The 27,842-nt window shown below is 35.8% G+C and overlaps 1 protein-coding gene across 1 annotated transcript in view; it reads left to right on the top strand.

Annotated features, from left to right (window-relative positions):
- LOC311183054 (bifunctional heparan sulfate N-deacetylase/N-sulfotransferase 3) overlaps nt 1-27,842 on the top strand; it is a 126,878-nt gene that overhangs the window by 84,078 nt on the left and 14,958 nt on the right. The window contains exons 6-9 of the mRNA XM_084252282.1: nt 10,935-11,117; nt 13,261-13,357; nt 20,358-20,481; nt 24,781-24,955. Of these exons, the coding sequence (XP_084108408.1) occupies nt 10,935-11,117; nt 13,261-13,357; nt 20,358-20,481; nt 24,781-24,955 (579 nt within the window). The remainder of the gene's footprint in view (nt 1-10,934; nt 11,118-13,260; nt 13,358-20,357; nt 20,482-24,780; nt 24,956-27,842) is intronic.

Genomic DNA, 27,842 nt, shown 5'->3' on the forward strand with positions numbered 1-27,842 from the left:
TTAATTAATCATTTTAAATCTATCATAAGCTGTAACTATTCAGTATGCTGTCACTTTGTGAGTCTAATAGAACAAGAACAGTTGTTGCATGGTCTCTAAATAAATGCAAAAAGGTCTTTCAAAGTAATGTAAAACACTATCAGAATAACAAGCCCAAGGTACACTGTGCAAAATTAATCAAAAATTGGTGGTCTGAGAACTGGAGGCACTCTTGTGGCATGTAAACATTTGTTCAGCAGCTAAAGTAATGACAATGCATTAAACCAATAGAATTGCTTCTTCTGGCACCTAACAGAAATGTTAATTTATCATCAATCACTAGCTTGTAATGAAAGGGCTGAACCTGCAGTTCTGAATGTATGGCCAGAAAAATTCAGTAAGAGACATAAATGTTATAAAAAAGACAAATGCTCCAAGCTAAATTGCTTTAAATTGCATTGACCTCATCACTGTACCTTTGAAACCTGTCCCTAATTGAGAGCAATTGATTTACCCTTCCAGCTTCCCTTTAAAGCCTGTCACATCCCAAATTCAAAATGTTAAGAGTCCTTAAAGTCAAATTATTCTGCAATTGAGATTTCCTCTGAGATTTTTAATGATGACTAAGGCATAAGCCAGGTAGAAAAACAGTATTCAATGAATTTAAGCTTTAGAAATGAAAGTGACATCTTTTCTCTCCCATTGGACAAGCTGATAAAATGAATGAAAGCAATTTTTGGAATAAAACAGTTGTAATAGCACAAAAATATTAAAGGTAATTGGCACCAAAGTGAGCTGTGGGTTGGACCACTGTGCAAAAATTGTAAATGTCTCATCCACATCTCAGATAAAACAGTCAAGTTTCTGGAAATTAGAGCAAATTTGTGAGGAAGGTTCTGGAAGGTGGAATGCCATCCTATAAACCTGATCCCCCATGACCCTCTCCCCATGAACACCTACTGCTCATCTCAGCTCTGGATGAGGGTCTCTGAAATCACCAGGGAGCTTAGTCTGTGTTCACTGCAGAAGGACATAATTCAGCTGGTGTCTGCCTCCTAACTGATAAAACTGAAACTTGAGAGAGAGGCTAGAATGACCCATGCCTGAGATAAGGGGACACAGTTAAGGAGGATGTGTTCTCTTTTCCAAAGTCACATCAAACGACCTTGAATCCCAGGGTAGAGATGTAGAATTCCTGGTAGGAATGTTACCAAAAAAAAAAAAAAAAAATTAAGGGAAAGCACACAGGTGGGACTAGCCAAGATGGAGTACGTTCAAAAATCTCAGATGGCTTCAAACATGTGCCATCGTATGCCAATATCAATCAAATAAATGCCAATAACAGTCAAATAATAATCCCCTGCATTCCTCTTTCATCTCCATGCCCCAGGGATCAGAAACCTCAGTAGTCAAAACACAGAATAAACTGCCCAATGGAATGAATCCTACGTGTTTAATGTATGATAATAATTTTTTAAGAAAGCAGATATTACATTTGGAGCAGTGTGATAACCTATGAAAAAACATGCCATAAAGTAAATCATATTTACTGCTTTTTGGAAATAGGGTGGATAGAGGCAACTGGACTCTGACATTAGAAGCAGATAAAACAAATATTATATGCAATATAATATCAGATACTGCCATACAATATAACACTAGAAATACAAAATAACCATCCATAGCACAACAGTCATACAGCTTGAAAGTCCACTCTGGTTCAGACAATAAAAACGGAAGTGTGCTCTGAATGGCTGACATCTTTTCTACGTAGAGGCAAGAACTAAAATCAAACTCCAAAGTATATTCCTATGATGCCCTAATCAGATAAACCTAATTATTATAACAGTTTAGCCTTGTGAACAAATATTTAAGGAAAGTCTAAATATTATATTTTGCTCTATGAGATTTGTTCCTGCATCTTTTTCAAGTAGCATGCATTTCTTGGATGCTTATTGTGTTGTCAGACACGATACTGAGGTGTTAATATGTATTATCTCACTGAATCCTCACCAGTAATTCATCTGAAGCTGCTGACTACTATTTCCCACCTCCACAGTGTGGTGAAGACAGTTTGTTTACCTCCCTCATTAGTCCTCATTCATGCTAGCTTTCTCTATTATCTGTAACTGATAGATGATTTAAAGCTAAATACCAAAGTTAATACAACTTCCAAATAATGTTTCCTGGGCAGTGGGAATCCTACAAAATGAAAAGCATCAATTTGACACGAAGAGGGCGGTACCCCTCAAATGCCGCTAGCAAGTGTCACCCTTCACCAGATCCACTAGACTGCTGTGCCTCTTGTGTTCCGTTGCTCCCCATGTCTGGGGTGAATAAAGCCTGGGAGCTGGGCTGCAGTACTGAATCTGAGCCCTGTGGCACATCTGATACCCTTTAAAACACACCTCTATTTGACCCAGCAATTCCCTCTTCTAAAAACTTCTCTAATCAAAGATACAAAGCAAGATGTAGTAACGATGATGGAAAACCCAATTCTGATTACAACACTGAGAAAGTTGTAACAAACCATAGGGCCAATAATGGAAAGCTGGATGAATAAATTTTGATGATTAAGAAGACAGATTACTATGCAGCCAGTAAAATGTACATAGATGATTGTGGTGCAGTAACATTCATCTATAGAGGGCTGAACCTACACCTCTGTATCATACACAGCGTTGTAAGCCAGTGTCACCCCAATAAAAATATTATATATATGTATATGTAAAAAAAATTGATGCTTTAGAAGCATTTTCAATGATATGCTAAAGAAGCTAAGTAACAAACACGGTGTGCCAAGTTAACTACATTTTAATATATATGTACATAGTGTATGTGTACACACACACATTCATACATACATAGGATGTTTCCTGGGTAAGTGGTGGAACTTAGACTTTTTTCTCTTGCTTTTTAAATTTTTCCCAGTTTTTTTACATCAAACGTAATTTTTTACCCACTCACATCACACATTCAACGAGGGTTTCCTTCTGCCCTCTCATCTCTGGTTATTTCCCCTCCCACCACCATCCTTATGCCACTTTGAACTTTTCTCCCTACTCTTGCCTCAACCTCAGAAGTCTCCCTTTGTTAGTGTTTACTAGCTTTGATAAGTAGTTTGCTTTGTCAAATAATATGCTATGTGACCATCCAATATTTGTCATTCTAAATTGCTTTACTACACATAATTTCCTTGAACTTCCTCTATTATGGGTAAATGGCAACATTTCCTATTTTCCTTATAGCTACATAGATGTGGCTATACTACATCTTCTAGATCCAGTCCCTTATCAGTGGGCATTAAGGGTGCTTCCATGTCTAAGTAATTGTAAATAATGTTGTAATAAACACTGTAGAGCATACAGTTTTGTGGATTGATGACTTCACATGTTTTGGATAGACATCAGGAGGGGGACCGCTGGATCACATCACCAATTGAACATGTGCTGTTGGAAGATGGACTAACAGAATTGCTTGATGCAGAATTGCCACAAAACTTCAATTTATTAAAAAGAAACAACAAACAACAACAACAACAACAACAAAAAAAAACCCAGCATTTGTGAAAAGGAATGAAGCAAAAGGCAATGCAATGAGGTGTGCCTGCACTCCTGTGTTTGGCATCTGAAGTGGGGTTTAAGCAGTCCCATGGGACTGAGTCCTTAACCCCAGGGGCTGATATTATCTCCAGGTAGATATGTCAGAATTGAGTTAAACTGTAGGAAACCCAGGTGACCTCACAGAGACTTGCTTGGAGGGAAAAACCTCCACACATTTGATGGCCAGAAGTGAAGTGTTCTGCATGAATAATAAGGAAAACTTACAGGAAAGAAACACACAGTAGGAAACAACTGGGTTTTCCCTCTATATGAAGGAAAAAAACTACAGAATTTTTCTTTACAATAAGTATCTAGTTATACATATCTATCAGGCTGGAAATTTTTTTTCATCTGTTAATTGGTTAAGCAGAGTTTCTAATGATTGAATCTTAAACAGCTAATTAGTTTTTGGGTAACAACTAATTACGCATGCCTACAGGAAAAACTGTTGTAGAAAGCCAATTGTGGGTTGTTGTTTTTTTTTTTTTTTTTTACATTCTCCTTCTCACTGGAATCTGCATATATAATAAAGATAATTTATTTTGATCCATTCCATTTAAAAAAAAAAGTCCCCAAACCCTTAGTCCTGAAGCACTCTAAATATAATTAAGTCATCCTCTTCCCTAAGGAAAGACTAATACCTGCTTTCTCTTAACTGGCAATTTTTTCAAGTTTTTTCCTTGTTTCTTTCTATTCCATGTAGAAATTACTGTCAGATGAGGAATTGCCAAGAAGTGAAATGACATTATACATGCAATAGATCAGAACAGGGAGAGATAAGGAAGAAATATTGACTAGAAGGAAAGCTTACTTTTTGACCAAACATTCTCACTGGGTATTTGTTCTCACCAGTCCTGTTTCTTGCTGTGCATACGTTCTTATTTTAAATAATAATAATAACAACAATAGTAATAAAAAGCCTGGTGAGGTTATATGTGTAGTGAAAAAGAGAGAATTCCCCTTACCTCTTTAGATTTTTCTTGGACTAATCAAGAAATCAAGTTAACATCAGATAGATTAACAGCTGAAAAAAATAAAATTTACATACATATGGGAATCTACATAGACATGGATCCCAAAAACAATGAGGCAAATGTGAGGATATATCTCCTGAGCTATATAGGGGCCTAGGATTTCAAGGCAGGAAGAAGAGGACTCATAATGAGGAGAGGGTAAATCATATGATGCTCCAAATTCAGATGTTTGCACTGCCATAAAGAAAGGGTGCTTCTAAGCATAGCTCATTTATAATAAAAATCTGAATTCTGGGTAATACCCCCAATTTTCATTTTTCTAGGCAGTGAAGGAAATGATAAAACATATTCATGAGCCTTCAAGGACTTGACTGAGAAGTTAAAATAATCCACAAGCTAAGTAGCACATCTTGGGAAGGCATTTACCAATTCTTCACATGCTCAGCAAAACAAAGTTTTCCATGGGGTGGGGGAGGGGAGGAAGAAAACAATATTCCATGCAGTGAGAAATATTTGAGTCTCCAAAAAGCATTATTTAAAAAGAACTGAAGCATTTTAATGTCCTGACCAACTATACTCACATTATGGACTTACATTTCTTTGGGAATACAAATCCCAGGAATTCAAGGTCTATAAGAATCATGAGGCACCATGCATTATAAAACCATCCCTTTGAATCGGTCCTTTTGCTTATGATGCATTTTGCATTTTGTAAAAGTAGAATTAAGAACCTGAGCTAGGGGGCCTCCCCTGATGGCTCAGCGGTTGAGCGCTGGACTGCGAAGCTGCCCGCAGCCTCTGCAGAGCCAGTTCAATCCCCGGCCACCAGCGAGGGTCCCACATGGCACGCAGACCTCTCCTGCCTTGCCTGCTGCTCCCCTCAGCAGTGTATTTCATCAGTCTGCCTGTTCTGTTCCCTGCTCTGGCTCTGGTGAATCCTCTCACCCTCCCGTGCTTCTGACTGTACCCAATGCTTGTATAAATAAATAAATAAATCTTAAAAAAAAAAAAAATTGGGCTAGGGCCTCCCTAGTGGTGCAAGGAGTTAAGACAGCACAATGAAGCTGTCCGTAGCCACTGCAGCATGAGTTCAATCCCTGGCCAGGGAGTTACCCACATGGTACAGCAGATCTCTCCTGTCTCTCCTGCTGCTCCCCTCAGCAATGTATTTCGTCAGTCTGCCTGTTCTGTTCCCCACTCTGTCTCTGGTGAATCCTCTCACCCCTGCACCTCTGGCCTGTACCCAGCTCTTGTATGCATAAATAAATATAAAAATGAATCTTTAAAAAAAAAAAATGAAGAACCTGGGCTAGATTCTATGGGTAGAGACTAGTAGCTTTTTTTTTACAGAATTAAGATCAATATTTTTAAATATTAATTCAATTCTTGCCAATGAGGTTCAGTTTCTGCAAAGGCATAAAAAAAGTTTCATTTTCGGTTGCCTCTGTCTTTACCTGAGAAAGTAGCATTTTTCCTACAGTCCAGGAAACAAAAAATGGTATTCTACTTTAAATGTCACAGTATAAAATGTCTTCCAAGGTCAAATAGTTTATTCAAAGGGAGGTCAAATGTATTAGTATCACAAAGTCACACAGAAGCTCTAGTTTTCCTATTTTCTGTGCAGTGCAGACATTATTCAAGTGAAGTACAGACACATAGATTTTTCAATAAATCTTTCAAAAAATAAAGCAAAAAATGAATTAGTGGTCAAAACTATTTATTTTTATTGTATTAAATTTTTCTTTTCATAAAAGGGCAATTCAAAGTATCCCTTTGATAATATAAGTGAGCTACAATGAAAAATGTAACAAACAAAAAAGTGACAAAATACTGTTCTGAACAGAAATTAGAAAAGAACGTCCAAATTTAAATATGACTTTAAGTCTCTCAAAATCTACAATTTTGATAAATTTGGGAGGAGGAAAGGATTTTTGAAAACACAGAACTGAAGCAATTATAAAAAATAACCAGGTTAAATTTTAAAAGTCACATTTTTTAGAAATACTGAAAAAAATTAAAAGGCTTACCAATTCCATGACTATAGTCTGCAGGTAGCTATTTAAAAACACTCTCAAAGTATTTTGTTTGCTAACGTTCTCAGTTTTAATATATATTCAGGCAGAGTGTAAAGAAACACAATTCAATATTCCTCATCATAGTTGAAACTTTTCATGATAGAGCCTGCAGTTTTTATTCTATAGAGTACATGATATCACTGTTTTTCTTTATTCACAGTTGTAGGTAATTATATTTTTTTCTGATTCATTACATCTTAGTATAACCTTTCTCTCATCTCTGCAACTTTACCTCAATAAATTCTTTTGAATATTATATCTAGTCTCTTAATGAATGAACCTATTATATTCATTACTTTAATGATGACAATTACCATTATTACAATTCATTCTCATGACACATATTTAGGAAAATACTATTATCACATGAATTATTGTTATGATATAGTTATAGCAGCATAAATGCCACAATAGTTTTCTTTGCCATTGAAAACCTGTCATGGAATTTTTTCCATTTGTCAACTTTAAGCAACAAAAACTATTCACATTCCCTTAAAGCACTAGTTTTTAAAATGTCCATTTAATATCACAAGACAACACAAAAAAGCTGTTATAAAACTACAAAAAATTATCATTGGAGATCTGTCCTTAACAAACATTAAAAAAATTCACATAAATATAAACACAGAAGAGATGTTTAAAACAAGCTAGTAAAATAAGCTAGTATAAAATAAGGAAGTGATATAAAAAACTGTAAAAGAAATATATAAATGTTAGAAAAACTTACAAACAAGTGCCTGGAAAATAGGACTGTAAGAAAACAGAGGTGACAGAATTATCTAAAACAAGAATTAGAAACCTAAAAAGTTATTTCAGAGATAAATATTAAATTATATGGAATGCAAGAGCAAATAAAAATACACAGTTCATTTTTTAAAGATTAAAATGTGAGAATATTAAAAAGTAAAAGGACAAGATTTACAGATACATAAAGAAGAACATCTGGTTCAAAAGCAAGACATCTACTCTCACTGCAGTTATTCAACACAGTTTTCAAGTTCTGACCAGGGTGATTAGACAAAAAGGAAATAAAGGTGTTCAAATAGGAAAGATAAAAAGTAAAGCCATCACTAGTTCCAAATGACATGATAATATACATGAAAAATCCTAAAACTCCAGTTTTTAAAAAAACCAAAATAATAAAGTGGCATGCTAATAAATTAGGATACAAAAATGTGTTGTGATCTTATATGCAAATAATGAGCTAGCAGAAAGAGAAGTCACAAAATAATGCCATTTACAATCGTATGGAAAAATAATTAAATACCTTGGAATAAATTTAACCTAGGAAATGAAAGACCTATACACTGAAAACTGGATGATATTATTGAAAGAAGTAGGATACACAAGCAATGGAAAGATATTCTGTATTCACTGACAAAACAATTAACTTTGTAAAATTGGCCTTATTACCTAAAACAATATCCAGATTCAGTGTAATACTTATCAAAAGTCCAATGGCACAGAAATAAAACAAAAATCATAAAATTGATTTAAAACTACAAAATAGGGCCTCCCCTGGTGGCGCAGCAGTTGAGCACTGGGCTGCGAAGCTGCCCGCAGCCTCTGCAGCACCAGATCGATCCCCAGCCGCTGCGAGGGTCCCACATGGCGCGCAGACCTCTCCTGCAGCCTGCTGCTCCCCTCAGCAGGGTATTTCGTCAGTCTGCCTGTTCTGTTCCCTGCTCTGGCTCTGGTGAATTCTCTCACCCTCCTGCACTTCTGACTGTACCCAGTGCTTGTATAAATAAATAAATAAATCTTAAAAAAAAATAAAAATAAAACTACAAAATATGTCAAATAGCTACACAATCCTGGGTAAAAGAGCATATATGGAGCGATCAGATTACTGACTTCAAACTCTACTATGAAGCAATAGAATCACAAATAGAATGGTAATGGAATAAAAAAAATACAGATCAAAAGAATAGAATTGAGACCCACGAAATAAATACACACATATATGGACATCTAATATATGACAAAGATGTCAATAGCATACAACAGAGTAAAGAAAGACTTTGAAAAATGGTACTGGGAAAACTGGACAACTAAACTACATGGCAAAGAATGAAACTACTATCTCATACCATCCACAAAAACGCAAAATTGTTTAAAGACTTGCATATAAGATCTGAAACAATAAAAATACACAGAAGAAAATATACTTAATATGCTCCTTGACATCAGCCTTAGTCAATCTTTGGGTATTTGATTCCAATGGCAAAGGAAACAAAAGCAAAATAAAGATGTGACTATATCAAACTAAAAAGCTTCTGCATAATGAAGATACATATATATATGTATATATATATTATATATATATATATCAAACAAAAGGGCATCTGGCTGAATGAGAAGATACTTGCAAATCACACATCTGACAAGGAGTTAATATCGAAAATGTAAAGAATTCATAAAATTCAACAACAAAATCCGAATTTACAAAATGGGCAGAGTATCTGAATAGTTGCTTCTTCAGATAAATTATACAGCTGGCCAACAGGCATCATCTTTAATTAGTAGGGAAATTCAGATCAAAACAATAGTGAGGTATCATCTCAAATGTGAGTTATCATCTCATAACTATGAGAATGGTCATTATCCAAGAGACAAGAATCAACTAGTGTTGGCATGGCTGTGGAAGGAAGGGAACCCTTGTACACTGTTGGTGGGAATGTAAATTGATGTAGCCATTATGAAGAATAGTATGGCAATTCCTTAAAAAAAACAATAATAATAGAAATTCCATAAGATCCAGTTATCCTACTTCTGGGTATTCACCCAAAGAATGTGAAAACACTAATTTGAAGAGATGTAGGTACACAAGCTCCCACATGATATGTATATATGTATACATGTGTATGAGTGTATGTATATAGATATGTACAATGGAATATTACTGAGCTGTTAAAAAAGATGAAATCTTGTCATTTGTAACAACATACATGGACCTAGAAAATATTGTGGCATATGAAATAAGTTATATGGAGAAAGACAAACAATATATGATTTCACTCATAAATGGCACAAAAAGAAACAAAACAAATGAAGTAAATAAAACAAAAATAAACTTTTAAACTATAAGACTGAAATAGTGGTTCCCAGAAGGGAAAGAGATAGGTGATTTGGGTAAAAGGGATCAACTGCATGGTGAAGAATAGAATTAGACTTTTAGTAATGAAGTTATTATTGCATGTACAAATGTTGACTTATAATAAGTACCCTTATATAATGTTACAAACCAATGTTATTTCAAAAATAAATTGAAATGCCAATTCTACATTCCAGATAAGTTTCATCAAATCTACAGAATTCAAATTTATTTTAGTATGACATCTTTTTTCAGAGCATGGATCCAATCTAGATCAGTAGATTTCATAGAAAAAAGTTGATTTTATGTAGTCATATATTAAAGATTTTTCTTAAAGGAGGTATTTGATATTGCAAATAGTGAATCCAATGAATATAGAAAAGCATTTGAGAGTACTGTTGATAGAAAATAGTGAAGGGGCTTCTCTGTGACATAGGGGTTAAGTCTTAGCACTGTCATGCTATCACCACTGAAGTTCGATTGGGCCAAGGAGCTAAAGAACATGTCTCAGCAGACTGCTTCTGTTTCGCCTGCTGCTCCCCTTAGCAGTGTATTTTGGTAAATCCACCTGTTTTGCTGCCCACTCTGTCTCTGGTGAATCCTCTCACCCCCCACCGCTGGCCCACACCCCAGTAACTTCTATGAAAAAAATAAATAAGTCTAAAAAAATAGTAAAAACTCATGCACTGTTTTTTTATCATTATAGCCTCTAATAAATGCAAATCAGAAGATATGCAGTTAATATAATAACAGTTCACTGATTATTTATACTCCTTATCTTGAATTACTACCTTATAAACTGAATTAGTAGAATAAAATTACAAAATCCTAACCTTTTTGTGTCCCACTGCCTCAAATTATGAACAGTTCACCTATCACAAAGCCATGTGAATGTCTAGGATATTTTACATGTGAATGTCTAGGATATTTTACAGCATCAATCTAATCACACCAACATGAGTATATGACAATTGGGATCATCTGTTATGAAACAGACTGAAATTGCACCCAAAAAAATGTTCATCAGATATTGTTAATAACACATCCTCCATTGTATATTAATATAACAAGAGTAACAAAATTCAAAATATGTCCTGAATTGAAACCTGTTCACAAGCTATTTAGAAGAAAAAACAAGTATTGCTAAGACTGCACTGCCCCCTAGAGAAAAGACTTGTGTGTTTCACTGAATTTCATTTGCCTTTTCCAGATCAGTATTTTCATGACCCATTTGTCCAACTATGGAAATGACCGGCTGGGATTATACACTTTTGTTAACCTGGCCAACTTCGTCCAGAGCTGGACCAATTTGCGACTTCACACTCTGCCTCCAGTGCAGCTGGCTCACAAGTACTTTGAGCTCTTTCCTGATCAAAAAGACCCTCTCTGGCAGGTGAGATTCATTGGATAATTGGTATAATTAACCCCACAGCCATATTTTATAGTGCCATAAAATAATCTGAACCTGAAAAGTGGGGGGAATATATGCATTTTGGAAATGTTTGTAGCTTTGAAAAACTACTTCTTCCTGAATTGAAGTTCTATATTCATATTAGGCTAATTCCCATTAGATATTATGGAATTTTGAAAGCCCCATGCGGGGAAGGGGGGGGACAGTGGAGGTAATGTTTTCAGTCAGGGGTAAGGGATCAACTTGCAAACTGCAAGAGACTAACGAGCAGAAGATGGTAAACAAGGTATGTGCTGGACAGGAAGCCAGCCAGCTGAGCACATCCCCATATCTAAGACTAAATGGCATTAGAGGGACAGGTGAGAAGAATTCACAACTGACATATGCCTTCTGGACCACTGGGTACACCAACAATCACAAAATAGGGGCAGCTTTCAAAACTATCCACTGGGTATTACTTTTGATGTGGGGAAAACATTTTGTGAAAATATCATTGAGTTTAAAAAAATATTCCCCTTTAATATGATATATTCAAACTGTTCTAGGCACATACCAAATTTAAAGCATACAGCTGCACGTGTCCTAAAATTGCAGACACGTGCTCTGAATTTAAATGGCCCATTCTGTGACCTGGGAGAAGTAGTAATAATAGCAAATAATTACATCTTATCTACTACGTGTCAAACTGGTCTCTTCACACATGTTATCTCATTTAATACTCAGAACTACCCAAAACAGAGGTACAGTTGTTAACCCCATGAAGAAACTAAGGCACAGAAGGTTAAGTTGCTTAAGCATGTCACACACTAGCTGGAGAGTTAGAGCGAGCGGAGATCACAACAGTAACAATCTTCAGAAGTAAAACTCAGTAAAATGCACCAGTTGAAGATGGAGTGAGTTCTGATCTTTATATTCAATTCATTCAGCTTTGAACTTGAGCTAATTACTGCCTTAGCATAAACAGATAACTCTGAAAGAGACATAACTCAACTTTAATTTAGTAGGTTAAATCAGTAGTTATAGAATAACTGCATGTTATTTTGTAGTTGTTATAACACACTTTTTTTTTTTACCTTAACAACTACAAAACATCATTAAACGTTAGGCTCTGGAAAGACATGCAATTTTCCTACTAATTTTAACACCTTGTTTTTAAAATGAAATCATTATTATTTCAGGTGACAAGTTAAAACCAATTTTATTCCAGAACAGAAGGCAAAAAAAAAAAAACCTTACTTTAGTCTTAACATCTGTTGCTTACTGAAAATAAGCGGGTTGATTTAACTACACATATCAATAGTATTAATTGGATAGAAATAAAGTGCTGACCTGTCTGCCCATTCCTGAAACGGTACTGAAAGGTACTGCTAATCTTCCTACTAGATACACTTTGCCATTAAAATTAAGGGTATTCTAGTTGCATCTTGCACAACGGGCATGGGCTTAAGTACCACAAACCAAAAGCTGACCTATAAAGTAGGAATTCAACCTCATTTTACCATTCGTTGAAATTTAGTACTTTTTAGCACCAATCTGCACCATTTATAGTTTTAGATATATATCCATTGACCTTAGAAGGCAGCTGAGAAGAAGCTGCTGTCTTCTTAATAGTATTATTATAGACAGATCCACATTCCTCTGAAGCACAGCAAGAAAACTAAAAGTTTCTCAGAATAAAAATCTGCACCTCATATTTCAGTTTATTTATTCAATTCTGAGATTATCTTCTCTTAGGGTGGCAAGAAGTGCCATCTCTAGGCAGCAAGCTCACAAATTTAAAAACAGACACCCACACAAACACACACTCACAAATACACACACGAATAAGATGCAGAACCATCAACAGCAGAAAATATTAAACCTTCAGTGTTATGAAGTTAATTACTCCTGGTGAGAAGAATGTCTCCACCCCCCACCTCCTCAAGAGACATCGACTTTAGGATGCAAAGGAGTTGTTTGAAAGTGTCCATGATGCCTCTTCAACACATTCCTTTAAAAAAAAAAAAAAAAAGAGCCAGAGCCACATAGCTTTCTTCCCTGGATATCTTTTAAGAACAGAGGTTGAAAAACTAGCACACAATGGACACACGCAAAAAAAACACATCTCTATTATTCTTCCATTTAGAATCCTTGTGATGACAAACGCCACAGAGACATTTGGTCTAAAGAAAAAACCTGTGATCGCTTACCAAAATTTTTGGTAATAGGACCCCAGAAAACTGGTGAGAACTTTTATAATGATTAACCAAACAGTTACCAATCCTGATAACTAGACAATGAGCTCTTGTGACAATGAATTCTTAAATTTGGTGTAAATGCTGCTGAATGAATGATACATTTTAAATTAACCATATCTAACAACCATATCTTTTGTGTTTAAAGAATACATGTTATTTTGATACATTTACAGATCCTATGTGATGATTTCTGTAGCTATATTATGTTATATGATTATGATACAATGTTGTCTCTATTCCCTCCCCTATGAACACATCACTGTGGCTTACTTGCTACCTGCTGCAATTATGTACCCTTAACTATTATCCATCTTCTCCCCACCTCCCATTCCCTAGTAACCACCATTTTACTTTATGTTTTTTTTCCAATCTTCCCCTTATTTTAGATTTCACTTATATCATATAGTACTTGTCTTCCTCTGTCTGGCTTATCTCACTTAGCATACAATGCTCAAGGTTCATCCACATTGTCATAAATGGCAAGTTATCTTCCTTTCTTATGGCTGAATAACATTCTACTCCATACATATACTACTCTCTTTTTTATCCATATTTTTTTGATGGACAACTAGGTTATTTCTATATCTTTGCTACTGTGAATAATGATGCAATAAACATGGGAATGCATATATCTCTTCAAAATACTGCTTTCTTTTCCTTTGGGCACATAACCAGCAGTAAAGTTGATGAGTTCCATGGTAAATTCATTTTTAATTTTTGAGAAATATCCATGTTGTCTTATATAGTGGCTAGAGCAATTAACCTTCCCACCAACCGTATCAGTTTTCTCTTTATACCACATTCTGGCCAGCACCTATTATCTATCACCTACCTTCATGACAAGTCTAAGTAACACATTTTATTCTCTGACATAATCTTTGTTTAGCATTTTAATGTGCTTAAATGGTTTTGTTGTTTGTTTTTTAAGTGAAAAAGGTGAAAATAGATGTCACATGATTTGAATATCCAGGCATCAATTTGGTAGTAATGTTTTCTCCCAAAGATCTTGATTGAAAAGTTTTTTTTAAAACCATGTTTTCATTGACTCCTGCTTTATTTTATTATTTTTTAAATATTTTATTTATATAAGAACCGGGGTACAGGCCAGATGCACGGGAGGGTGAGAGGATTCACCAGAGACTGAGCAGGAACAGAACAGGCAGACTGACAAATACACTGCTGAGGGGAGCAGCGGGTGAGACAGGAGAGTTCTGCCACGCCATGTGGGATTCTTGCCGGCGGCCGGGATCGAACTGGTGCTGCAGAGGCTCGGACAGCTTCACAGCACAGCACTCAACCGCCTGCGCCACCAGGGGAGGCCCTGAAAAGTTTTATTACCATTTCTAAACTCAAAACTAACCACATGGTTAGAGAGCGACTAACAGGATTTTGTCAAAGGGCAAGAGGGACACATATAAGTACTTGTAACTCTTCATAATAAATCCCTTCCAGAAAAATAACCTCTTCTGCCTCATCCTGTTATAAATTTATTTCTACACTTACTTGCAGAGATGACTATTTTCAAAAAGTCTGAAAGATGTTAGACAAGCAGAATTCCTAGACATAAACAAAATGATGTGCTAAGAAAGTTATTTATTCATACCCGGGAGAAATCTTTTGCACATTTCCTTAAATTGATGTGCAGTTTTTTCCATAAGCTTCTTATTTCTCTAAGAATTAGAATTAAAATGAAGCCCAGTGGAAGCTTTAAAATACCACACATTAATACTGCATCATGCAGGATAAATTATTTGGGACCCATGGGTTCTGGCTTCACAGAAGACAGCAAATTCAGCCCAGATCCCTTCCAAGGGGGGATACATTCCATTTCTTCCTCCCTTTGGAAGTAACTGGGAGAATTCTATGGAATGCATCCTCTGTCTAGCTTACTCATTTTTCCTTAGCCCCATTTTCAAATATCAATTTGAAAACAATAATAAACATGATGAATACTTTTCCTTCTGTGTTTCACTTGTCGTAATCTATTTAAAGTCAAGAGGCAAAAAGAAAGACATTTAGATTAGTCTGTTCCATGGACTCCCACTATTATCACATAGTTTTGTCATTACTGATCACATCTTTTCTCTGACGCTTGATGTGTTGAGTTTGCTTCAGAAAGCCCTGCAGGATATATTTCCCCTTGGGCTATGCTAGATATGCAGGCATTTTAATATCATGGTTAGATGGCAGAATTATTACTTGTCATCTTAAACTCAACTGGGTTTCCAAATGTTTATGTTACAATTTGTAGATGACATTTACCTTTGGAAGGGAATTTTTTTTAGCTCCTCCTTAGAAGGGAATTTTCCCTCCTTGTTTTACAGAAGTATAATTTACATGCAATAAAATTCACCCATTTTAAATGTACAGTTAAATGAGTTTTGGAAATTGTACATAGTTGTGTTGCCACCACCACCATATGCAAGATATAGAACATTTCTATCTCCCTTTAAAAAACTTTAAAGATTTATTTATTTATGTATACAAGAGCTGGAGTACAGGCCAGAGATGCAGGGGGTGAGAGGATTCACCAGAGACAGAGTGGGGAACAGAACAGGCAGATCGACTAAAATACACTGCTGAGGCGAGCAGCGGGTGACGCAGGAGAGGTCTGCTGCACCATCTGGGCAGTTCCCCAACCAGGGATGGAACTCATGCTGCAGTGGCTATGGATTGCTTCATAGTTCTGTACCTTAACCCCTTGTGCCACCAGGGAGGCCCCATTTCTCTAAAAAATTTCTCCACATTCCTTTATAGTCATCTCCCCCTGTTCCTTCCTCAGCCAAAGGCAACCACTTTCTGCCACTATAGTTTTGCCTTTTCAAGAATGTTATATAAAAGGAAGCATGAAATGTGAAATCTTTTCTCTTTAACTGCTTTAACTTAGCATACTTTTGCTTTCCATCCATGTTGCGTATGTTGATATTTGGTGAAATTGATTTTTTTTAACGATTTATTTATTTTTATACAGGAACGGGGGTACAGGCCAGATGCACAGGAGGGTGAGAGGACTCACCAGAGACAGAACAGGGAACAGAACAGGCAGACTGACGAAATACACTGCTGAGGGGAGCAGTAGGCGAGACAGGAGAGGTCTGCCTGCGCCATGTGCGTCTCCGTGGCCCGCAGGGATCGAATGGGCACTGCAGAGGCTGTGGACAGCTTCACAGTGCTGTGTTCAACCCGCTGCGCCACCGGGGAGTCCCTACAATATATATATTTTTTATAAAAATCTACAATTTTGCAAGAAAGATATATATTGACAGTTTCAGTAGATATTCAGAGAGGCCCCCAAATTGATTTTTAAATGGACAAAAATAACTTTGTACATCAGTTCCATAAAAATTAAATAACTACACTTTTAACTTTAGTTTTTTCTAAAGTATTTTTCTGAGTAATTTTGCATAAATGTATGATCAGCTGGATAATCAATATTTTTAGTATTGAAACTGACGAAAATAGGAAAATGGAAGCTTTACATATGGTTATTTGAATATGTGCATTAATGAATACATAGTAAAGTTAGACACATACAAACAGACAGATACATAAGCATATACACACACAAAGAACAGTTGATTCAGAACCAAAAATAAGTATAGGAAAAGAGAGTATACCACAACTTAACTTTTTGACCACTGATAAATTACCCTATGTTTTTACTGACTGTGCAAACTATTAGTTGCATTCATATTTTCTGTTTGTATTTTTAATGCTGGTTATGAATGGTTATTAAAAGCAAACAATATGATTGAATATAAATTTTAAAAATAAAATGTTTTCAATTGGCTTAAGAAAGGAATGTATCTATTATTATTCTTTTTTCACACCGTAAAAGCCCTACTTGTCCACACAAAGATATGCTCTTGTCTTTTTTAATCCATTACTGAATTATCTCAACAAAGTTTTCATTTTAAAAATACTTGAACTAGGCCTCCCTGGTGGCGCAGTGGGTTGAGCACAGTGCTGTGAAGCTGTCCGCAGCCTCTGCAGCGTGGGTTTGATTCCCAGCCGGCCAGGAAGATATCCACCTGGCGCAGCAGACCTCTCCTGTCTCGCCCACTGCTCCCCTCAGCAGTTTGTTTCGGTCAGTCTGCCTGTTCTGCTCCCCGCTCTGTCTCTGGTGAATCCTCTCACCCTTCTGCACATCTGGCCTGTACCCCGGTTCTTGTATAAATAAAAAAATCTTGTAAAAAAAATACTTGACTAATAATCAAGTATACCTGCATGGTGCTACTTAGGAACTTTCACATAGGTTATTTCACTTGACTTGGTGAAAATCCTGATAGCTAAGAATTTTCCTCCACAAGACAAACAAGAAATGATCGGGTTAGATCATTTTTGTTTGAGTTCACATAGATAGTAAATGCTAGGAAAACATTGCTGACCCTAGAATTTACTTGACTTTAAAGACTGTGTGCTAGGAAGCTTTACTCTATTCTGGATTTCAGGTAAGAAAACATTTTTCCCAAATAAGTATTAGCTTTGGTTTTATATTTCTTACAAGTCAGTGCTTCTCAAAATGTGCTGAATCTGAATTTCTGAAATAGGGCCCAGCTTGCGAAGAACACTTTTACCTTATGTATCATGGATTGTTATATTTAGTTCCCTAGAGTTATCATGTTTATATAATCTTCATTTTTAACTCATAAATAATCTAGGAGCATTGTTTCTTTTGATTCATTTTTTTTTCAGACAACACCACAGTTATCCATTATTCAAAAATCTGTTGGATACATATGGTAGATTTAAATATAATACTAAATAAAATTTATCAGAGAAATAAGAAAATTCAAATTTTTATACAGATAGCAACATGACATTATTGCTAAGCAAAATAAGAACAGTAATTTCTGGAAGTGAGAGAAATGTTGTAAGACCATATCTGATTAACATTGCTAGCTATTGACCTGAAATACAATTAACAGTTCCTGCTCTATCAGATGTATAATAAGGTAAATCATATTAGAGTAGAGAAGTGGAAATTAGAGCATACATTTCTGCCTTAGGAGTACTGAATACATCACCTAGAAACACTTTTATTTATATTATGATTTTATAAACACAGTCATGGTTGCAAACACATGACTAAATATTCAATAAACAGAACTCAGGTTTCCTAATTTTCTCATGCAGCAGTCTAAGCTAAATACTTCTTCCTAGTGAGGTATAACTGACATGTAACATTATATTAGTTTTCAATGTACAACAAAATAATTTGATATTTGCATATATTATGAAATTACCAGAAAAGTCTCGATAACCTCTGCTACCACACATGGCTACACATTTTTTTTCTTTTAGCAAGAACCTTTAAGATTTACTCTCTTAGCAATTATCAAATATGGATTATAGTATTAACTATAATTGCCATCCTGAACATTATATCCCCAGGGTTTATTTATTTTATAAATGGAAATTTGTGCCCTTTAACCCCTTTTACCCATTTTGTTCACCTATAGCACCTGCCTCAGGCCACTACCATTCGGTGCTCTGAATCTATGAGTTTGATTTGTTTAGATTCTCCATATAAATGAGATTCTGTGGTCTTTGTCTTTCTGTCTGACTGATTTCATTTTCAGCAAAATGGCCCCAAGATCCATCCATGATGTCACAAATGGCAAAATTTCCTTCTTTTTATGGCTGAATAATATTCCATCTCATGTATGTACCACAATGTCATTGTTCATTCACTCATCATTTGTTTCCATATCTTGACTTTTCTAAGTAATGCTACAATGTGCATGGAGGTGCAGATACCTTTTTCAAGTTAATGTTTTAGTTTTCTTTGTATATATGCACAGAAGTGGAATTGATGAATCATGTGGTAGCTCTATTTTTAATTTTCTGAGGAACTTCCACACTGTTCTCCATTGTGGCTGCACCAATTTATAATCCCACCAAAAATCTACAAATAGGAGGGCCTCCCTGGTGGTACAAAGGGTCAAGATGCAACCTGTGAAGCTATTCACAGCCACTGCAGCAGAGTTGGATCCCCAGCTAGGAAGCTACCCAAATAGCGCAGCAGGCCTCTCCTGTCTCACCCACTGCTCCCCTCAGCAGTGTATTTCAGTAGATCCACCTGTTCTGTCCCCCACTGTCTCTGGTGAATCCTCTCACCCCCTACACCTCTGACCTGTACCCCAGTTCTTTTATTCATAAATAAATCTTTAAAATATATATATACACACACACACACACACACACACACACACACACATATATATATATATATATATATATATATATATATATACACAAATGGGGGCCTCCCTGGTGGCGCAAGGGGTTAAGTCACAGCACTATGAAGCTGTCCCACAGCCACTGCAGCATGAGTTCCATCCCAGGCCAGGGAGCTAACCCACATGGCACAGCATAACTCTCCTGTCTCTCCCACTGCTCCCCTCAGCGCTGTATTTCAGTAGATTTGCCTGTTCTGCTCCCCACTCTGTCTCTGGTGAATCCTCTTAACCTCCATACCTCTGGCCTGTACCCCAGTTCTTGTATGCATAAATATATAAATTTTTAAAAATATATATACACAAATGTTCCTTTTCCCCTCGTCTTTATTAACACTTGTTATTTCTTGACTTTTTGAAAATAGCCATCCTAACATGTATGAGATAATATCTCAGTGTGGTTTTGGTAAGCGAGGTGGGTGATCTTTCATCTAAGAAGGCAAAGCAAAGAAAACTTAGGTGCCAAAGTAAAAAAATAAATCAGTGACTAAACTGAGGTTGAAAACAAGTTCTCCCAAACCCTTTAATATTCCTCTCTTTTCCTCCTATCACCATATCTCCAATTTAAAATTTTTCTTCTTTTAAAATGCTTGATATCTATTTGATTTGATTCAAGGGGTACTGGTAATATGTATGTTTGGATCATCATAACAGTTAACATGCATTAAGTGTTGACTTTGAAATTCTAAGAGTAGGAAACTATGTTTTCATTGAATTAATCTCTTAAACCTCTATTGTTTTTTCAGGTACCACTGCTTTGTATTTGTTCCTGGTTATGCATCCTTCCATCCTTAGTAACTCCCCCAGCCCAAAAACCTTTGAGGAGGTACAGTTCTTTAATAGAAATAACTACCACAGGGGGATTGATTGGTAAGATGGGTTATTAGTATAAATCTAAAAGTATATGTACTGTGAACAGCATAAAATTAGCACTAATATTTATTAGCATATACATAGCCACAAATAAAAGTTATCTTCTTTGCTTGGAAACATAATGGAAAACATTAAGGTGCACAGAAATAATTCATAACTTATCTTTCTCAGTTCATGAAGGGATGTGTTGCCTCCACATATTATTTCAATTTGCAATACCTTGGATGGTAATTAATAATGTGAAATCTAAGAAATAACTTTAATACCTAGTAATTTCACTCCTCTCTACTCTTTGGAAAATACATTCAAAGCCTGCTCTTCTTGTGCACTTTGCATTAAAGTGACACCATCATCCATATATATATATAATTTTCTATTTTGCTTTGACATAAAAGGTAATTAAACAGAACTAGAAATATATGTACATTTCATGAAAGGTACCAAGAAGCTATCAATAATATACAAAATTTAATTTTCAGTCTCTGTATTAAAATTTGAAATGTATCATCTGAGGAAAATAGTAAAAATAAAATTAAAAGCAATAATGTCAAATATACACAAAATATAGCATTGTCATAAATTGTATCTAGAAGTCTTACCGTCTAAGGTATAATTCTAGGCAGAAAGTTATATGAAAGTAGAATACTATAGCATGAGCATAAACATTTTGCATGTATTTTAGTATAAACCACTTTTATATTAACCTCTGTTGTCAAATTGCATGATCACTGTTTTAGAAGTATCAGCCCCCTCAACTGTTGCTTGTGGAAAGCAACATGGAAAGATAAAGAAATGAGTTGAGTATGATTTATATATCTTCTAATTGTTATAATTTTTATTGCCAATTCTTTAGTATAGCACTTGATATTAAATGCACAGTGTTAAATAGCAGCTGGGAGAATCAGGAAACCATCAACTACTTCAAATGCTATTTAATCACCAACTCAAATATACATTAGAATTAATGACTTTATCATCAAGACTAAAGGGGGTAATTAGAAATGACTTTAGAAGTGAAAAGGAGTGTAATGCTTGGATTCCCTGGAACTTAATATCTGTGGAAATAATAAAAAATTTTAAAAGCTGATCATTATGCCATAAATGTATATCGGCATTATAATAGGAATAAAAAGTCCCTTAAGCAGTATACTAAGAGATGACATAAATAAGGAAAAAGTTAAAGAACAGTTAAAGATTTTAATTATAACTCACTGAAAATACCCCAGTTGTAAACACTCTTGATTGACAAATGATATGTTTATAAAAGGCAATTAACACAAACAACAAATCATAGTTACTGCTAATGTCAATCTATTAACAATAACCATAGATTTGCTCTCAATGACAGCAGATGTATTCATAGTCTCAGACTCGCCTTGCTTGCCAGGAAGTCTCAGCATCTCAGCAGTCCCTTGGGGGCTACATGTGAACCTGCTAGACTTAAGTCACATGTAAGGCCAAGGTTACCTGAAGTTCTGCATTCTTGCATTCCTATACAAGATCAGAGTTGCCTGGTCAATCATTTATAGGAGCCCAACCTTATAAGGTGCTTTTCAAATCAATCAAGAGCAGAAAGCTTGATCACCCTGGGAAGGGTATGCATCATAAGGTATGACTGGGAACACTGGGGGCTGTTGGCTGATGTATGACAAAGGACCCCAGAAGCCAATCAGTGGTACGCCTTGTTGATAAGATTGGAACCCAGGATTCTGGGATATGGTTTAAATTACCCCAGGTCATCAAGCAGATAAGCATTATTTGGTCAGCAGACTCATGTCCCCTGAAGCCCTAGATGACATAAACACATTTCATTTTCACCCTTTTTTTCTCCTATCCCACATAACTGATGCTGTATGATTATTCTGTCAATAAAAAGGCCAGGATCTTGCGCATTCAGCAATATCCTGCATTGTGTAGCTTGCTCCACTACTCCCTTTTATCGGTATGGTGTTGCCTATGCAATAGCCACAGACCCACAAAGTTTAAGATTATGTGTCTCAGAATGCCAAGGACACACACAGAACTAACCCAGGCACAGTAGTTTAACCTGGATATAAGGATCTGTTTTTCTTGGAGAAGCAGTTAAAACCAGGGCTGTCTTAACTGACAGGCAGCCTAAACATGGACTTAGGACACAAGAAAGGTAGGACATATGAATGTTAGAAAACTCCATTGTTGATAGCCAAAATTTGCAATCAGAAGATCTAAGAAAATGATTTGATGAAAAATGGCTTGATACATTTATATTTTATGATTTGACATTACATTTTTTTAATTACCTAGGGATATAGTGGAGGTTTGGAGTGATGTGTGGAGAACTATGAAATCTTGTTAGCACTTCCAACCTCCTAATGTCTTAATCTGGCTCTGGGAATAATCACTTAGAAATACTTAAGATGAATCCTATAGGAATACTCAAGATGAACCCCAGTAATAAACATGTGTGGAATATTGCAAGATCAACATTTTTTAAGCTAAGAAAAGTTTCTGAGGAGTGACAGAGGTAGCAAAGCTGAAGTCAGGCCAGCATTCCCTTTCAACCCTCAGGTGGTTAAGCCATTCTACACCACTACTGTCCCCACCAATTCTTTGGATAACTTGAGTTCAGATTCCCCAAATCTTCAGATTTTCACCCTGTAAATATGTAGCTGAATTCTCTTTATTTGTTGATTTATTCTTCAAGTATTTTTCAAGTACCTATGAGCACCAGCCATCATTCTCCAAAAATGTGACATGTGGCAAACAAGAACTGGATCCTAATTTCTCTGCAAGCTTGGGGCTAGGCAAAATCAACATGTTACAGATTCAAGATCAGGAACTGTGTAAGGAGGGTTTCATGGCCTAATCTGCTCCAGATAGAGAGAACTCCTGGGTAGGCGGGACAATCTTTAGAAATTAAAAATTAGCTGAATTCAGTAGTTTCTGCCCTTGTTTATTGATTTTGTTCAAGGCTTTTTTCAGAATAAGCAAACTTGGACCAACTGGCATTCCACTAGTCTCTTGGGAAAGCTTAGCACCCACAGAATCAGTGTGAGCATCTCAATCAAGAAATCTCTGAAATGTGGCACTTTCTGTAAATAGAATATACACCAAAATAGAGAGCAGGTCAAACTTGCCAGAAATGTTTGTACATCTCTTTCCCCTGAAAAGGATGCCAGAATGACATATCACCAATACGGCAATTTTCGGAAAACAGAAAATAATTTCTTTAGTGCCCTGAGTTTCAAGACATCACTTTGTTACACCAACCAACTTTGCAGTATGTTAACAACTAGAATCTTACCAGCGCTTTATTCTGAAAGAAAGCTACACACTGCAAAAAGAAGTCATCAAATAAATGTGAATTAGTCTTTTATTTAGTATTCATAAGCTACCTTTCTTGGTGCCCCAAACTCATGGTGACTTATCAACTAAAGAGGGTAGAGGGTGATGCCATTATAAAATATAAGAAATCCTGGAAGTAAAAATTGTATGTTCTCTCGAAAAAGGTCCTGTTCCTCTAGAAGGTGTCCCCTAGTGCTTCAGAAATATCTGTTGTTATATGCTGAATAAGTTTCTATTTTACAACGTTTGCACTGATGGAACACTATACACAATCCAGTATATTCTACATCTCTGTGCTTGAGGCTCAGGTATTCCCATGTTTACTCTGCTGGTGTTTGAATTCTTACCTGAATTCCCAGAACTTGACCTTGGGGAATTTGATAGGATTTTATATTTAGAAATAGTGCACACTTTTAAAAGCTTTCTAATCAATCTAACAAATATAAATGACTCTGTAGGATAAAATAAGCAAATAAACAATGCCTACACTAGATCTGCTTTGCACTTTGATACTTCATAGTTCAATATAACATCAACTCCGTAGTGCAAATGAAATTACTTTATCGTGATTAAGTAAAAATGTTTTGTCTAAATCCCTTTAAAATGCCTTTGAACTAGCAACTATTATCTAATTTTCTTTTTAGTTTAATGTTTACAGCTTTCTCTGTTAAATACTGCATTTAGATATATTTTGGATATTTAGGCTGATGAATGTTGCAATTTAATCACTGTGTGTATATTTTTGTTATCTCATATCTTTTTCCTGATATTAAGCTAAGCGAAGTACATTTAGAAAAGATTTGTAAATACATCGTCAGCATACTGTCTAGTTTTCTCTTATTAACTATGTAGGACAATACGTTTTAAAAAAAGATTTAGGAAATTGATGAGCTTGTGGGACACACTGAACATCTTCAGTCACCAGGATATAAGTATTCACTAGTCTTACTATGAGAAATATTCCTTTTCTAGGTATATGGATTTCTTCCCTGTCCCATCTAACATCACCACTGACTTTCTGTTTGAGAAGAGTGCCAACTACTTCCACTCAGAGGAAGCTCCTAAAAGAGCAGCTTCTCTGGTTCCCAAAGCCAAGATTATCACTATTCTTATTGACCCATCGGACCGAGCATATTCCTGGTACCAGGTAAGAGAAACAGAGTCAGGAGGTAGAAGGGGACGATGGAAGATGGAAGATGATTTTCAAAAACATTAAAGCCACCATCTCTGGCTTTAGCAAAAGAAAAGATTTACTAGTTTTATATTTGCAGAAAAAGTGGATTTTTTTTCTGTTTCCATGGAGAACTTTCTTCTTAAACTTTTATTAATTTTGTATTCACTAAACTAATTTATTTAACAAATTATTAATGCAATGAAGATATTAGACTATAACAAGCAAAACAGAATATGTTTACATGTATACCTGTGTGTCTATACACCTTTATTTAAAAGTGAAACATTACAATGTTATCTAAAATCATTATTTTTCATCTAATACATCCACATCAAATACATCAAATGCATGGTGCTATTATTATTTATGGATGAGGAGAGTGACTGATTCCCTCAAGAAGTCACTGCTTTTTTGTGTAAAGTACTGGCAAGTAAATATTTCAGGTTTTGTGGGCCACACGGTTGGTCTGTGTTGCAAGCCTGTCATTTTAGCAGCAAAGCAACTTTAACCAATATCTAACTGAATGAGCACAGCTGTGTTCCAATAAAACTTTATTTAAAAAAACAAGCAGCAAGCCAAATTTGACCCTAAAGAGTTTAAATAACTGCCTTAAGTGAAGAAACAACTTAGTAAAGCTAAAATATAAGAATTCTTCATCCTTAATAGCCCAGCCAGGCTAAATCCTGGTCCAAGCTCTTCCTAATACCCTGATTGCCATCACATTTCTGATATAGTTAAGAATAGACTCTAATAATAATTCAACACTCTAATAATAATATTTACATAGCGAATACATTTTTGCTTTAATAAATGATTAAACATAATAGAAAAAAAAAACCCTGCCCCAGTGAAATTTTCATCACCAAGTAGAAAAGTTCAATAAATAGTTGTCAAAATTAAATATGAAAACATAGCAAAATTAAGTCAGTGTCTTTAGTCTCCCAGACCCTTAGTTATCACCCCTTCATTTTGTAATTTAAAAACCACTTCCTCATGTTAATGTGTTCTTCCATTCAACAAATAATTGTAATGACTACCATGTGCCAAGTATTGTTTCTAAGGGTAATTTGAAAATAAGTTAATAAAGGCGGATGCCACATGCTAGACTGCTGTCTAACTGGAGAGATACATGTAAATAACCAGCATGTAAATTACAAAGTAGAAAATGGCAGAGTTGTAGAGTGAACAAGCCTCTTGATAAAACCACCAGGGACAAGTTAGGTAAATTAATCCACTGCAACAGAGGATCCCAAACCCTACAGGAACCATTTCCCTGAAGGGAAGGATTTATAAGGAGAGAAATTTAGGTAAAAGTAAAATGGAGTGTTGCGATAGTTGCAAAAAGGAGTTATCAGCAGGTCAGGTTCAAAACCCAATTATTTCCTTGGAAAGGATGAAGTTAAGACAAATGTGGAATGCTGTATCCCATAGCCCGTTATCTGAAACTGCACCTGGGTGGGAAATAAGGTGCTTCTTTGTGTGAAAGGGACCCTCAGAGCCCAGCTCCTGCAGGAAAGAGTGGAGTCTTCCACTCCACTAATAGGATTTCCTACAGCTAAATTCCCAGCCCTCTGTAATATCAGAGCATAAAGTTTCTCAGCATAGAGTCCTTTTTTTATTTGAGAAAATCCATTTTTCCCAGTTCACAAAAGAAGAACAGATTGTCCAAGATCAGTTTGGAGGTTGGAAAGGAGTGGGGAAAGGTCACCTGGAGCAGATGGAATCTTAGATAGTCATATCCATAATGATCTGCATGACAGGGAGTGAGATACCCCGCAGAGCTGAAGTCTACACTTCCACTCTAATCATCCATGCCAAACTTCTAGAGTCATCTTTCAAATCCAAATATACAGCAAACTGCAAATTGACTGATTTGATTTTGTGCCTTTTACCTTTTCTGCCAGATACCTGGAGAAAATAGAGATAAGCCTTAATTGACTCAAAAAGAAAGAAGAAAATTGGAGCTTGGCAGCCACTTAGCCCCAGAAAAATTGAGAATTTACTGAAAAAGGAGGTTTCAAGTCTGCAGGCTAAACAAAACATCCTCCATATTACAAATAAATCACTCCGCAGGGGCAAAATGCAGGTCTTAACAAAGTCTAGCAGAGTTTGTTGTACAGTGATTTGAATCTCAATTGCAGCAAATTTGCTATTTCACTGGATGTGGTAAACATCCACAAGCCCACCACTAAGCCTGAATATATATTGGTCAATTCAGGGAAAAGCTAATTCCCTCAAACCCATGCGCTTGAACTGGGGTTATTATGAAACACTTTACTATTTGGATTGCTGCTTTCTGCCTTTTCCATACAATAAGTGATTCTGATTCATCGCAGAGGTTACCATTAGGTAAAATAATCTTGGCTTTTAGGCTAGGTAGTATATGACAAAAGCTGCGGATTTCAGATAATGTACATGTCAGAGTTTTCAGTAGTTTCTCCACTTAAAATAGCCAATGGGGCTTTTCTAATCTAAACCTGCATTACTAGATGAAGCAAAACTGTGTGGCAGAACTAGTAGAGAGCATGTGCATAATGGAGATTCTCTAGACATGATAAATGGTTTGCTTATGGGCTGAAAAGGGGGCCTTAATGCAACTTTCAAAAGTTTACTTTTCAGAATAAAATATATACACTAAGGAAACAACTTGGTGGAATTGGTTAAGGGATCCTAACAGTAAGAATATATAGCCTCTACCAAACAAGCTCTCAAAAATGTACTCTCCTTGGTGATATAACTTTAAATCCTCATGCTCCAAGCAAATGTTTTCATCCTTTATTAATTGCAAAGTAAATAAGTCTCTGGCCCTGCTTCCTTTAGCTTTGAAACTTGTCACAGAAATTGGTGTTTAATTATTTAT

The sequence above is a fragment of the Talpa europaea genome, assembly GCF_964194135.1.
Source record: "Talpa europaea genome assembly, chromosome: 13".
NCBI lineage: Eukaryota > Metazoa > Chordata > Mammalia > Eulipotyphla > Talpidae > Talpa > Talpa europaea.